The 12,554-nt window shown below is 31.8% G+C and overlaps 1 protein-coding gene across 1 annotated transcript; it reads left to right on the top strand.

The window, feature by feature from the left end:
• The first annotated feature begins 1,169 nt into the window (after positions 1-1,169).
• On the top strand, positions 1,170-2,982 carry LOC127100892 (cinnamoyl-CoA reductase 1). Its single transcript, XM_051038198.1, has 5 exons — positions 1,170-1,449; positions 1,609-1,763; positions 1,870-2,055; positions 2,143-2,495; positions 2,658-2,982. The coding sequence occupies exons 1-5, from the start codon at positions 1,305-1,307 to the stop codon at positions 2,827-2,829; spliced, it is 1,011 nt and encodes a 336-aa protein (XP_050894155.1). The 5' UTR covers positions 1,170-1,304; the 3' UTR covers positions 2,830-2,982.
• The last annotated feature ends 9,572 nt before the right edge of the window (positions 2,983-12,554 follow it).

The raw sequence follows: 12,554 nt of genomic DNA, 5'->3' as shown, positions 1-12,554 counted from the left end.
GGTATTTTATTCAAAAGACAAAAGCTCGAGCAATATGGCGAACGACAATCACTCACTTATTCAATGAGCAATGAGGTGTGTGTCTCTCATTCCATTTTCAATTGATTTTATTGTGAAAAGATTTTCAAAGCTTCGGATAAGCAAAAAAAAGACTCAATATTGATTGATGGTTTATTTGCGTTAGTATAAAAATGATTTATGAAATGACTTGAAATTAGTTTCGAATCAATGGTAAAAATGATGAGATCTATTGAAAACCAACTTGATATTGATCAAGTGTTTGAATCTTATTTTGAAAGATTGATTTTATCGCACATTCACTTTTATCTTGTTTAACAATCAAAGGTCTAAGTGAAAGACTATATAAATCATGGATCAAGTATAAACACAAAAGCATTCACACAATCAATAAAGATACAATAATTCAACCATAATGGAATCAAATTTATTTCTAAAAGACTAACTCGTAAATGAAATCTTTTGGACACTTCATCATTCATTCAAAAACCTACAAATTCGTTTATAACGACCGCTTTCTTCATTAAACTAGTGAAGTCTACCATAGCTAGAAATCAATCACCTTGGCGAAGCACTTTCTCCGCCATGAATTTCTTCCCTTTCTTATTTTAGTTTCTTCAAAACGCCCTTCAAATTCTTCATTAAGAGTTAAACCCAACCGTCACTAACGACTATTACAACAAAAAGCGAGGGACCAATTTACTATTTTTTTGCCCAGATTAATACACAAGTAATTAAAATATGCAATTAAGAATAAAATAAAATATACAACCATAAGTTGTTGTAAAATTATTTTGACAGAACATAGTTGTACAATTAGGACAAAGCACCACAAAAATTTAATATTGTACGATATTACCCACGCAAAATAAAAGGACAATCGATGTTTACGCTTACGCGTACGTCAACTTCAAATTATTTTTTCACATGTCTACAAAAACATGTTTCCCATAAATAATTGAATTTATTTTTTCTGATACTAATAATTGAATATTGAAATAGTCAAAGGAAGTTTCGACACTAGGTGTTTTTTTTACTACAAAAATAATAAAGTGAATAATTCTTCGATATAAAATATCTGAAACGTGTATATATAATCATATAAATAAAAAAAGACTTGGTAAAAATTAGGTAAATATGGTTTTATCAAATCTATAAAAGGAACCCATTCCCCATAATACAAAGTGCAACACCCAACAACAAGATTCTTCTATCTTTCATACTTTGGAGCTATTTCATTATTTTTTTCTTTTCTTACCTAATTTCTTGTTACACCCAAAAACATCATGCCTGCCTATGATAGCACTTCACTACTCTCCGGCGCCGATCAAACCGTCTGCGTCACCGGCGCCGGCGGGTTTATAGCTTCTTGGCTTGTCAAACTTCTCTTGGAAAAAGGTTACACTGTTAGAGGAACCCTAAGAAACCCTGGTATGCATGTTATCATTTTTTTATGTATAGAAAAAATTTTAGTAACACTTTCATGAAATGATACTATATCTATTTTTTTGCATGTTAAATTAAATAAATAAAAATTAGTAGGTTTATTTATTTTATGTTATTTCTAAGTGTGGATTTTTATATAATTAGAGGATCCAAAGAATGCTCATTTGAAAGAGTTGGAAGGAGCAAAAGAGAGATTAAGTTTGCATAAGGTTGATCTTCTTGATCTTAATTCTATTCAATCTGTTGTTCATGGTTGCCATGGTGTATTCCACACAGCTTCTCCGGTCACCGATAACCCTGTAAGAATTTTTTTATTTTTTTTTATATTTCTATATTTAATTTCACACCAATAATAATGTGGCATAAAGATTAAAACTTATAATGTGAATTAATCATTTTTTGAAGGATGAGATGTTGGAACCAGCAATAAATGGAACAAAGAATGTGATAGTAGCTTCCGCGGAAGCGAAAGTGAGACGCGTCGTGTTCACTTCATCGATTGGAACGGTTTATATGGACCCAAATACGAGTAGAGATGTTGTCGTTGATGAGTCGTATTGGAGTGATTTAGAATATTGCAAGAACACAAAGGTTTGAATACTTAACTAGTTTAATATCTAAATGAAAAATATTACTAATATTTATAGAAATATTGATTTTAAATTTTTATTTCTTCAGAATTGGTATTGTTATGGGAAGACAGTGGCGGAACAATCTGCATGGAAAATAGCAAAAGAGAATGAAGTTGATTTGGTTGTAGTGAACCCGGTTTTGGTTCTTGGACCGTTACTACAAGAAACCATAAATGCTAGTACAATTCATATCTTAAAGTATCTTAATGGTTCAGCAAAAACATATGTGAATGCGACACAATGTTATGTTGATGTTAAGGATGTTGCATTAGCACACATTCTTGTTTATGAGACAGATTCTGCTTCTGGTAGATACATTTGTTCGGAAACTTCTTTGCATCGTGGTGAACTTGTTGAAATTTTGGCCAAGTATTTTCCAGAGTATCCACTTCCTACCAAGTAAGTCTAAGATATGATACTGTCATTCTCTTTTAATAGTTAGTGTGCTGGCTTGTTGGTATACAAACTTTGACCTCTTATCTGACTAGTGTGACTAGTGTTAGTCTCTGCGGTTGCGTGCAGCGAATGATATCTGATTTTTGTATTATTTTAATTTTGCAGATGTTCTGATGAAAAGAATCCAAGAGTGAAACCATACATATATTCTAATAAAAAGTTGAAGGATTTGGGATTGGAATTCACTCCTGTGAAGCAATGTTTATATGACACAGTTAGGAGTCTACAAGAGAAAGGACACCTTGCTATTCCACCAATGCAAGAAGACTCTGTTTAAGTTCAATCAAATATGCTAGAGTTTAAAGTTATAAAGTTATTAAATTATAACTTTTTTTTTAATTCTTTTTACCATATTTTCGATTTGTATTTTAATTAATGTATCTATTTGTAATGTTTTTTAAGTTAAATTAAAGTTGCGAGATTGGTACTAGATTGTGATTTGCTCCAAGAGAAAAGTAGTAGATTGTGATATAGTTATACACTACTTTTGTAACATATATATATTTCAAAAGTCTATTGAAATAAGATATTTCAATTTTAAAAAACAAAATCCACTTTGAGAATGGTGTAGCGATTATAAAATGATGTTATTGCAAAACAAACACCATACAATCTTTTTCCAAAAAATACACATTAGGGGCACATAAAAACATAGTAATTAATGTATTCAAATACATAGATATAATTTGTTGTTAGGGTGGGAAAGGAGTCTTTATTTAGAATAGACAAGTGAAGTATTTCCAATTTGAAACACCAACTAATGTTCTTGGGCCTGTTGGTATACCAACTTTGACTTCTTAATGTAATAAAACAACTATCTTCTCACTCTTTGGAATCAAGTAAAGTTGAATCCAAAGTCTCTCATTCACAACTAAAGTCAATGATTTTATAGGTAAAAACGAGTAGAACGTACAATTTGTACAAGTCATTACCAACCCTGGTTTTATTTTATATATATTACCAACCCTTGTTTTATTAAAATTTAATTATTAAAATTCTATGGTCAAAATGTGGATTAATTTTTAATAATTTATTTATGGAGTAAGAATATCCTTTTAATTGTTATATAATCTCAGTGTAAAAAGTTTTACACCGTCAATGCATCATAATAATCTGTTTGTATTACTTTTTAAATTGTTAAAATAAAAGTCAAATATTTTAAATAAATCAATGGTTGTGATTAACTGATAGTGTAAAAAATCTTTTCACTGTCAATATATATATATATATATATATATATATATATATATATATATATATATATATATATATATATATATATATATATATATATATATTAAAAATTATCTTTGTAGTCTTATCCTCAAATTTAGAAATAAATATATTATTTAATTTTATAGATGTTTAGAAGTCGAAATATTGACACAAGGAGTCTCCAAAGAAAAAGGACACCTTCCTACTCTACGCATACAAGAAGACGTTGTGTAGGTTTAACCAAATGTTATGTTTTTTTTGGGTTAATTCTTTGTAAATCAGGGCATTATCGTATGTGTCCAACCTTAGCTCTTCTAACTTACGGAGGTCCAAAATCTTTTTTACCTCTGTCAGTGATATAGTCCATGTTTAGGATCCTGATGGCACAATAGACTTTATGCTCTAGCTCTATCGAGAGATGACATGACTTCTCATAGATAAGTTTAAAAGGTGTGGTTCCTATAGGTGTTTCATAGGCAGTCATATAGGCCTAGAGTGCGTCATTTAGCTTTGAGCCCAAACTTTTCTAGAGGTGGAAACAATTTTCTCTAGGATTTTCTTTATCTCTGTTAGATATTTCCACCTGCCCACTGGTTTGTAGGTGATAAGGGGTAGCCACTATGTGTCTCACTCCATACTTTTTCAAAAGTTTTTAAAATATTTTCGATATGAAGTGAGACCCACCATCACATATGACAAGTCTAGGGACGTCGAATTTCGGAAAGATGATGTTTTTGAACATCTTTATCACTACTTGAGCACCATTAGTGGGAGAAGCAATTGCTTCAATCCACTTCAACACGTAGTCGACAATAACTAGTATGAAATTGTTTCCCATCGAATATGAAAAATGACCCATAAAATCTATTCCCCAGACGTCGAAGACTTCCACTTCCAAGATGTTTTTAGAGGGCATTTCATCTCTCCTTTAAATATTCCTGGTGTGTTGGCACCGATCACATTTTATGTTAAAAATATGAACATATTTGAAAATGGTAGGCCAGTAAAGGCCATCCTGAAGAATTTTTGCATCCGTTTTGGAAATACTCATATGCCCTCCATAGGGAGAGGCATGGCAGTGGGTGATGACGCTCTCTATTTCTTCATAAGGGACGCATCGGCAGAAGATTTCATTGACACCTCTCTTTAATATGAGAGGATTGTCCCAATAATAGGGAGATAATTGATAAAATCAGCGTACCACGGAACTATAGACTTAGCTAATGATGTCGCCTCCTCTGTTTCTTTTTTTATGTCTGGGTTTCCCTCATCGAGGTAGTCTGCAAGATAAGGATATCAGGGAAATCGAATCTTACAAACACTATCAGTCTATCATAAAGGAAATAGTCATTTATGAGCAACTCTCCAACTTTCCCATCACTAATTCAAGACAAGTGATCTGCTACTACATTCTATTTTTCTTTCTTATCGTGGATCTCCATGTTGTACTCGTGTAGATATAGTATCCACCGAATAGGTCTCGGATTTTCATCTTCTTGATAATCAGGTACTTGATAGCTACATGATCCATGTATACAATAATATTTCATCCTACTAGGTAGGAACAAAATTTATTTATTGCGAAGAGGATGGCTAGAAGCTCCTTTTCAAAAGTGGAATAATTAGTCTGAGATTCGTCTAAGGTCCTATTAGCATAGTAGATTGTGTGCAACTTCTTATCTTTGAGTTTTCCTAAAACAGCACCTACTACGTAGTCACTCTTATCGCACATGATCTCGAAAGGTAGGCTCCAATCTGGAGGTTACATTATAGTGGCAGAGATCAATGAATGCTTTGATAGTTGGAAGGACTCATGGCATCGTTCATAGAAGATGAACTCAACATTCTTCATCAAAAGACCAGTCAAAGGCTTGGTAACTTTTGAGAAGTGCTTAATGAATCGCCAGTAGAAACCAGTGTGTCAAAGAAACCTCCAAACTTCACTTACGGTGGCAGGTGACTGTAATTTATCAATCACTTATATCTTAGCCTTATCAACCTCAATTCCTCTTGTGGACACCAAATGCCTGAGGACTATGCCTTCCTTCACAATGAATTGGCCTTTTTTCCATTTTAAAATGAGGTTGACCTTAATACATCTCTCAGTTACTCTCTTTAAATTGGCTAAGCGGTTCCCAAAGCTTGACTCACATACAGAAAATCATCCATGAAGACTTCCATGATATCCTTTAAGAGTTCATTAAAGATCGTCATAATGCATCTCTGGAATGTAGAAGGTGCATTACACAACCTAAATGGTATTCACCACTAGGATAATGTACTATAGGGGCACCTGAATATAGTATTTTCTTGGTCACTCATGTGAATTGGGATTTGAAAGAATCCTGAGTAACCGCTCAAATAGTAGAAGTGTGAGTTCTTAGCTAAGTGATCAAGCATCTGATTAATAAGCGAAAGAGGAATTGATCCTTCCTAGTGGCTTTATTCAGATTTCTATAATTAACACATATTCACCATCACGTCACTCTACATGTCGTTACAAAGTCTTCTTTATCGTTCTTTAACATAGCCATCCCCTTTCGTTGGTACCACGTGTACCAGACTAACCCACTTACTATCAGATATAGGATAGATTATCCCAATGTCAAGAAGCTTTAGTACTTCTTTCTTTACTACTTTGCTCATGTTGGGGTTCAGTCTCCTCTGGTGTTCTATTGAGGTTCTGGAATCCTTTTCAAGTAAAATCTTGTGCATGCATACAGAGGGGCTAATTCCTTTGAGGTCATTAATAATATATCCAACACACACTCAACACCTGTTATTCTGAGTGGCACCATATAAGTTGGATTGTTCTTATTCCGAAGATACATCTCTGATATATTTTCGTAGTTACATTTCCGTAACACAGACACATAGCAACACCAAAAACATGTAATTTTCCAAAATGAAATTAAGATTCATAAAATAAAATTAGGATTACATATATCATTTCAACATAAAATGCAACATTACTTCAATATCAACGTGGATGCTTCAACATCTTTGCAATATCTTCAACTGATCTTGAAATCGTTGCTTCCAACTCGAGCATAACTTTTGTTTTGAGACAAAAAAACATATTCCACATAGACCTTACATCTGCTTGCGTCTTGAGTTTCAATATTCCCTCAATTGTCAATGGACAGTGAACGGTACTTGAGTTTCACAATTCTTCGATTGTCCATAAGGTAGGAAATGGTGGATGTCATATTTAATATTTTCGCGGTCGATAACAATCACTTTAGGCATCTCCACTTTGTCCTTCAACAGTGTCTGACACACCTCTAAGGCCCAATTAAAATTGTCCTCTTTTTCACACTCAAGAAATGCAAACCCAACACAGTATGTCTTCTCAGTTTAGGTCACTCCAACCATCTCCAATAATGGACTTCTATACTTGTTGGTCTTGTAGGTTGAATCAAGTATGAGCACAATAGGAAATGTGTTGAACAACTTTATGGAATCAGGATAAGTCCAAAATATATCTCTAACAGTAACTTCATCCAAACGTTTCAAGAGTTATTGCATTTCAGTTCAATCTCCCCTAAGTGCCTTGGTAGTTTGATACCGAATATTATACACTTGCTTGATATTTGATATATTTTTGGGTATTTTCGTTTCACTGTTGCAAGTATATATTTTTTTTTGAACCAAATTCAATGTCATGTCAGCAACGCATTCCTTCTCTTTCGGCATGAGCCGACACACACTAGGATGACCGACTAGATTTTCACACAAATCATGGTTATAAGGACCACATATGACATTAAATATCCAGTTTTTGTTTGTCAACATGTAACCACGGACCTTAAACAGACACTCACATTTTCTTTAAACCAGTGTCGTCTCTTAAAAATCCATAGTGGAGTTTTATATTTGTCGCTGATTTCGCATGTCATTGTCACAAAAGAGAATCTTTTATCTGAACCATTATCAGACCTTCCAATAACGACACCAAATCCAAGTTTAAAGGCTTCCATACGAATCCATTAAAGCATTTCATCACGAGATTCAAACTCTTGCTCATTTTTAAATTGGTTCCCAACATCTACAGCCTTCACAACAACACCTTGGACATTCGGAGAAATAACTTGTTTTGGGAAAATATCAGAGTGCGTCATATCTAAAGAAAATAATGACCACGAAGCAGTAAATAAACACTACTACTGAAAACAGAACTAGAAAAATGAACACATACTAGTTCAGAATTGCATCTCCGAAAAACTTCATATTTATTCTTGATCAGTGCATTTTGATGCAAATTCTTCTATAATTGTACTTAGGCATTTATCTAGTCTATTTTTCTTATTTTACTATTTTATTATGTTTTTAGATTCAAGTTCATGTTTGCCTTTAATCTATTTTCGTTTGATGTCTTCAATTTTAGCGGTTATTTGATACATGTTCACTGTTCGAATCATAACTGGAGCTACGGAAGACCGTTTTGCATGTTCTGATATGCATTGGAAAGCTAAGAGAAAGAGCTACAACTTTAATGTTGAATAAAAAGGCTGATTCGGAGTGCATGAGTCTGACATAATTAGTTGAAGTTTCGTACTTTAGGAAATAATTTCTTTTGGGCCATTTTTGGGTCGGGTTTATGTTTTTCGACCCAGTTTAAGTTATAACTGCAATCCTTATTTTGTTAAAAGGGGTCGATAGTGGTACTGTAGACACACACATTCTTGACGATAAAGTTTTTGCTTTGTACGATGATGAACATGAACTAATCTTCCAGAGTTTATCTATTGTAACCGAATTTCCAACGCTTTGAGGTTTTTATTCTATCAATTAAATTTCATTTATCTTTCAATTCTATTCTATGAAAATTCATTTGCTTAATCTGTATTTTATGGAATGGTTTTGATTAAATTCGTGTGATTGTATTTCTAATTGTTAATCGTTGTTACGTCGCTTTATCGTTAAATCACTTTTGTAAATCGTGTTTGCTTAATTCACGATTGTATTGATTCGTTTGCTTAATTCGAAATATATGAATACCAATTTGTCTTATATTTTTTGCGCTTGTCAATCGATATTGAGTCGAATAGAGATTGAAGCCGCTTAGGGAATTGGTAGGTAAAAACCAGTGATTAGGTTAATAATAATTCAAGTATCCTTGCGATACGATACTCGAGTTGTCGCTTATGCTAAACTACAGTTTTCTAATTACTTGTTTTGACCCGTGCGCGACAGCGGATCAAATTGGTGTCGTTGTTGATGACTCTTTGATAATATTAACTAATTTTAGAATCCTAGATTAGAGTCTTGTTAGAATTTTGTTTTGTTTTATTTGTTTGTTGATTTCCAGGGTTGCAGTATAACGATGTAACTATCCCAGCAGCCTATCAGGTGACTCTGTAAGCTACTGTTCTGAATTGCTCCAAAATTTTCTAGAAAATCAGAAGAAAAAAAATCAAGAAATAGTACTCCCTTTGAAGAGATTTCTAAGGGATTTTGACCCTCAAATCACAAATTCCTTATTTTTCTATTTTATTTGATTTATTTTCCGTTTTTATATTCTCAAAAAAATTCAAAAAATGAAGATTCGTTATTTTATTTTATTTTATTTTTAGTCAAATTTCATAATTTTTATATTTTATTTTAATTGTTTTTTCAATTAGATTTTATTAGTGTGATTTGATACTTATTTGATTATATGTTGATTTTGAGGTTATTATTGATTTTATGTTATATTTGATAGTGATTTTATTTGAAGACATATTGATTTGATTCTGATTTTGAATTTAATAATCATATAATGACTGATCAAAATAGAATCTTAAGAGAACTTGCTGCAGCTGATTCACTTTTTGTTGATTTCTCTTCTTTGTCTGATTTTGATGACACTTATACTTGTAATGTTTGTACTGATACTCACTTATGTTCAGTTTGAGTTGAAATTGAAGTTGCTTTACAGGTTGATATTTCTTATGAGATTTCTACTGACAAAGTTGATGTTGCAGATGTAAATGTAGTTCCTGCTTCTAAAATTTTACCAGCCATTGAGCAACCATTTACTTTAGAGTTAAAGTCACTCCCTGCATTTTTAGAATTTAATGAAAATTTTCCTGTAATAATTTCTAATAAATTTGAATCTGAACAGGAACAAAAGTTGTTACAAGTGTTGAGGGAACATAAGAATGCAATTTGATGGACCTTGGCTGGCATTCTTGGTATTAGCTCATCAATGTGTATAAATTAGGTCTTACTTGAAGATGGAGCCAAAGTAGTGAGGCAGCCCCAAAGGCGGTTTAACCCATTGATCTTGGATGTTATGTAAAATGAGATATATATTGTACTAGAGCACAAAAAGAATACCACTTTCATTTGTCCATTCAATACTTTCACATATAGAAGAATGTTTTATGACTCAGGAATAAAATGTGAAGGCACTGATAAAAATTTCAAAATCAATGGACACGCTTTAAGCTACTCCATGAGAGACTCACTTTGGAATAAGAGATTGTAGAAGAGCTATATTTGGAAAAGACTGTTTATGCAATCGCCTATCTACCTTGACTCCTCTGGTGTGTTCTTTCCTCTCTCTCCTCTCTCTTATTTTATATATATATATATATATATATATATATATATATATATATATATATATATATATATATATATATATATATATATATATATATATATATATATATATATATATATATATATATATATATATATATATATATTCTTTTATTGAGGACAATGTGTGTTTTAAGTGTGTGGAGGGAACCGTTTATTGTATTTTATTTCATTGAGTTTCTTTGTTATACATATTTTTTCGTATGGTTTTTGAGTTATAATTGTGAGTATTTTCTTTGTTCTCTTGATTAAAGAATTGTGGTATGATGTGATTGATTCTTTTTGTGCATTCTTAGTATGCTATGTAGGACTAAACTCTAAATTGTATAACATTTATGGTAGATCAATTAACCTTGTGAGATTTTGAGTCTTTTAATGGATAATATTCAAAAATTCATATATTTCTTTCTTGTGTGATTTCACTCATGTTTGTTATTCTCTAGAACTTGAATTGACTTTTGTTGAAACTTTTTGTTTACTTATGCACATTTATATGATAAAAACAACTTGTTTTTGTTTTGTTTGTTTTTTTAGCCATTAGCCAAAAAGTCAACCCTGAATAATATCATTCCTTATTTGAAAATCCCCTTGAGCCTATTATCTCATTCTTTGTTTAAACTCATTATAAATATGAAAGTGAAAAACAATGTTATCACTCATTCATAGGGTTGAAAGAGTCTTGTTTGGAGTTGTGTTGGGTTGAATAACTATAGTTGTGATATTTCATTCAAAAGTTGACACAAAAAGAAAAAATATATATGTATAAAAAGAAGAAGAAAAATATTTAAAAAAGTGGAAAAAGCAAAGAAGGATGTCATTACATTTTCCTTCTGGAAAAAAAAGAATAAAAAGGTAAAAGAGAATAAAAATAGCAGAAAAATTGTTGTTTGAAAGTAGATGAATGTAGTTCAACTCCCGCAAGTTCTTTCATGTCTCTTTTATTCCTTTGAATCTTAGCCTAATACCCCTTAGGATTTATCTTACTCATACCTTGACCAAGTTACAACCGAATAAAAGTATTTTTGATCTTTGTGTGCATGTAATTCAATTGTGGATGTTAGAGTCTTTTCAAGCTTATGATAGTACTTTCTTTCATGATGTGTTTTAGTGTAAACAGTCTACCTAAACACTTGAGAGTTGGGTGAATTTTATCTTGTGAGGATTTGATGCTGTTGAAGTACTCTTTGGTAATCTGTTTTTCATATTTGCTTTGAATGTCACAAAAGAGTTACTTACTAATGTCATTTTCTTAAAACTTAGACTTAGAATTTTGCTTACATCTTGTATCTTGATAACTTTTGGAATTGCATGTTTTTTTTCTTATTTCTTCTGTTTTGAGTTTTGAAATTGTAATTTTGCTCAGAGTACAAAAGTTCAAGTGTGGGGGAATTTAATAAGTGTATTTTGATGCACATTTTTATATAATTGTACTTAGGAATTTCTCTGGTTTATTTTTCTTATTTTACTATTTTATTATGTTTTTAGATTCAAGTTCATGTTTTCCTTTAATCTATTTTTGTTTGTTGTTTTCAGTTTTAGCGGTTATTTGATACATGTTCACTGTTCGAATCATAATTGGAGTTATAGAGTTCTGTTTTGCGCGTTCTGATATGCATTGAAAAGATAAAAGAAAGAGCTACAACTTTTGTGTTAAATCCAAAAGCTTATTCAGAGTGTAGGAGTCTCACATAATTCGTTGAAGTTTCGTACTTTATGAAATAATTTCTTTTGGGTCATTTTTGGGCCGAATTTATGTTTTCCTACCCATTTTGAATTATAAGTGTGATCCTTACTTCGTTAAAAGGGGTCGGTTGCGATACTATAGACACACACATTATTGAAGATAAACTTTTTGCTTTGTACGATCATGAAGAGGAACTGATCTTCCTGAGTTGATTTACTGTAACCAAGTTTCCAATGCTTTGAGGTTTTTATTCTATCAATTAAATTTTGTTTCTTTTTCAATTATATTCTATAAAAGTTCATTTGCTTAATATGTATTTTGTGGAATGGTTTTGATTAAATTCGTGTGATTGTATTCCTAACTGTTAATCGTCGTTACGTCGCTTTGTCGTTAAATCGCATTTGTAAATCGTGTTTTCTTAATTCACGGTTCTATTGATCTGTTTGATTAATTCAGAATATAGGAATAACAATTTGTCTTATATCTTTTACGCTTGTCAATCGATATTGAATCGA

This window comes from Lathyrus oleraceus, chromosome 7 (genome assembly GCF_024323335.1).
Source record: "Lathyrus oleraceus cultivar Zhongwan6 chromosome 7, CAAS_Psat_ZW6_1.0, whole genome shotgun sequence".
NCBI classification, from domain to species: domain Eukaryota; kingdom Viridiplantae; phylum Streptophyta; class Magnoliopsida; order Fabales; family Fabaceae; genus Lathyrus; species Lathyrus oleraceus.
Note: the sequence above shows the minus strand (reverse complement) of the source record. Positions and strands in the feature narration are given on the sequence as shown.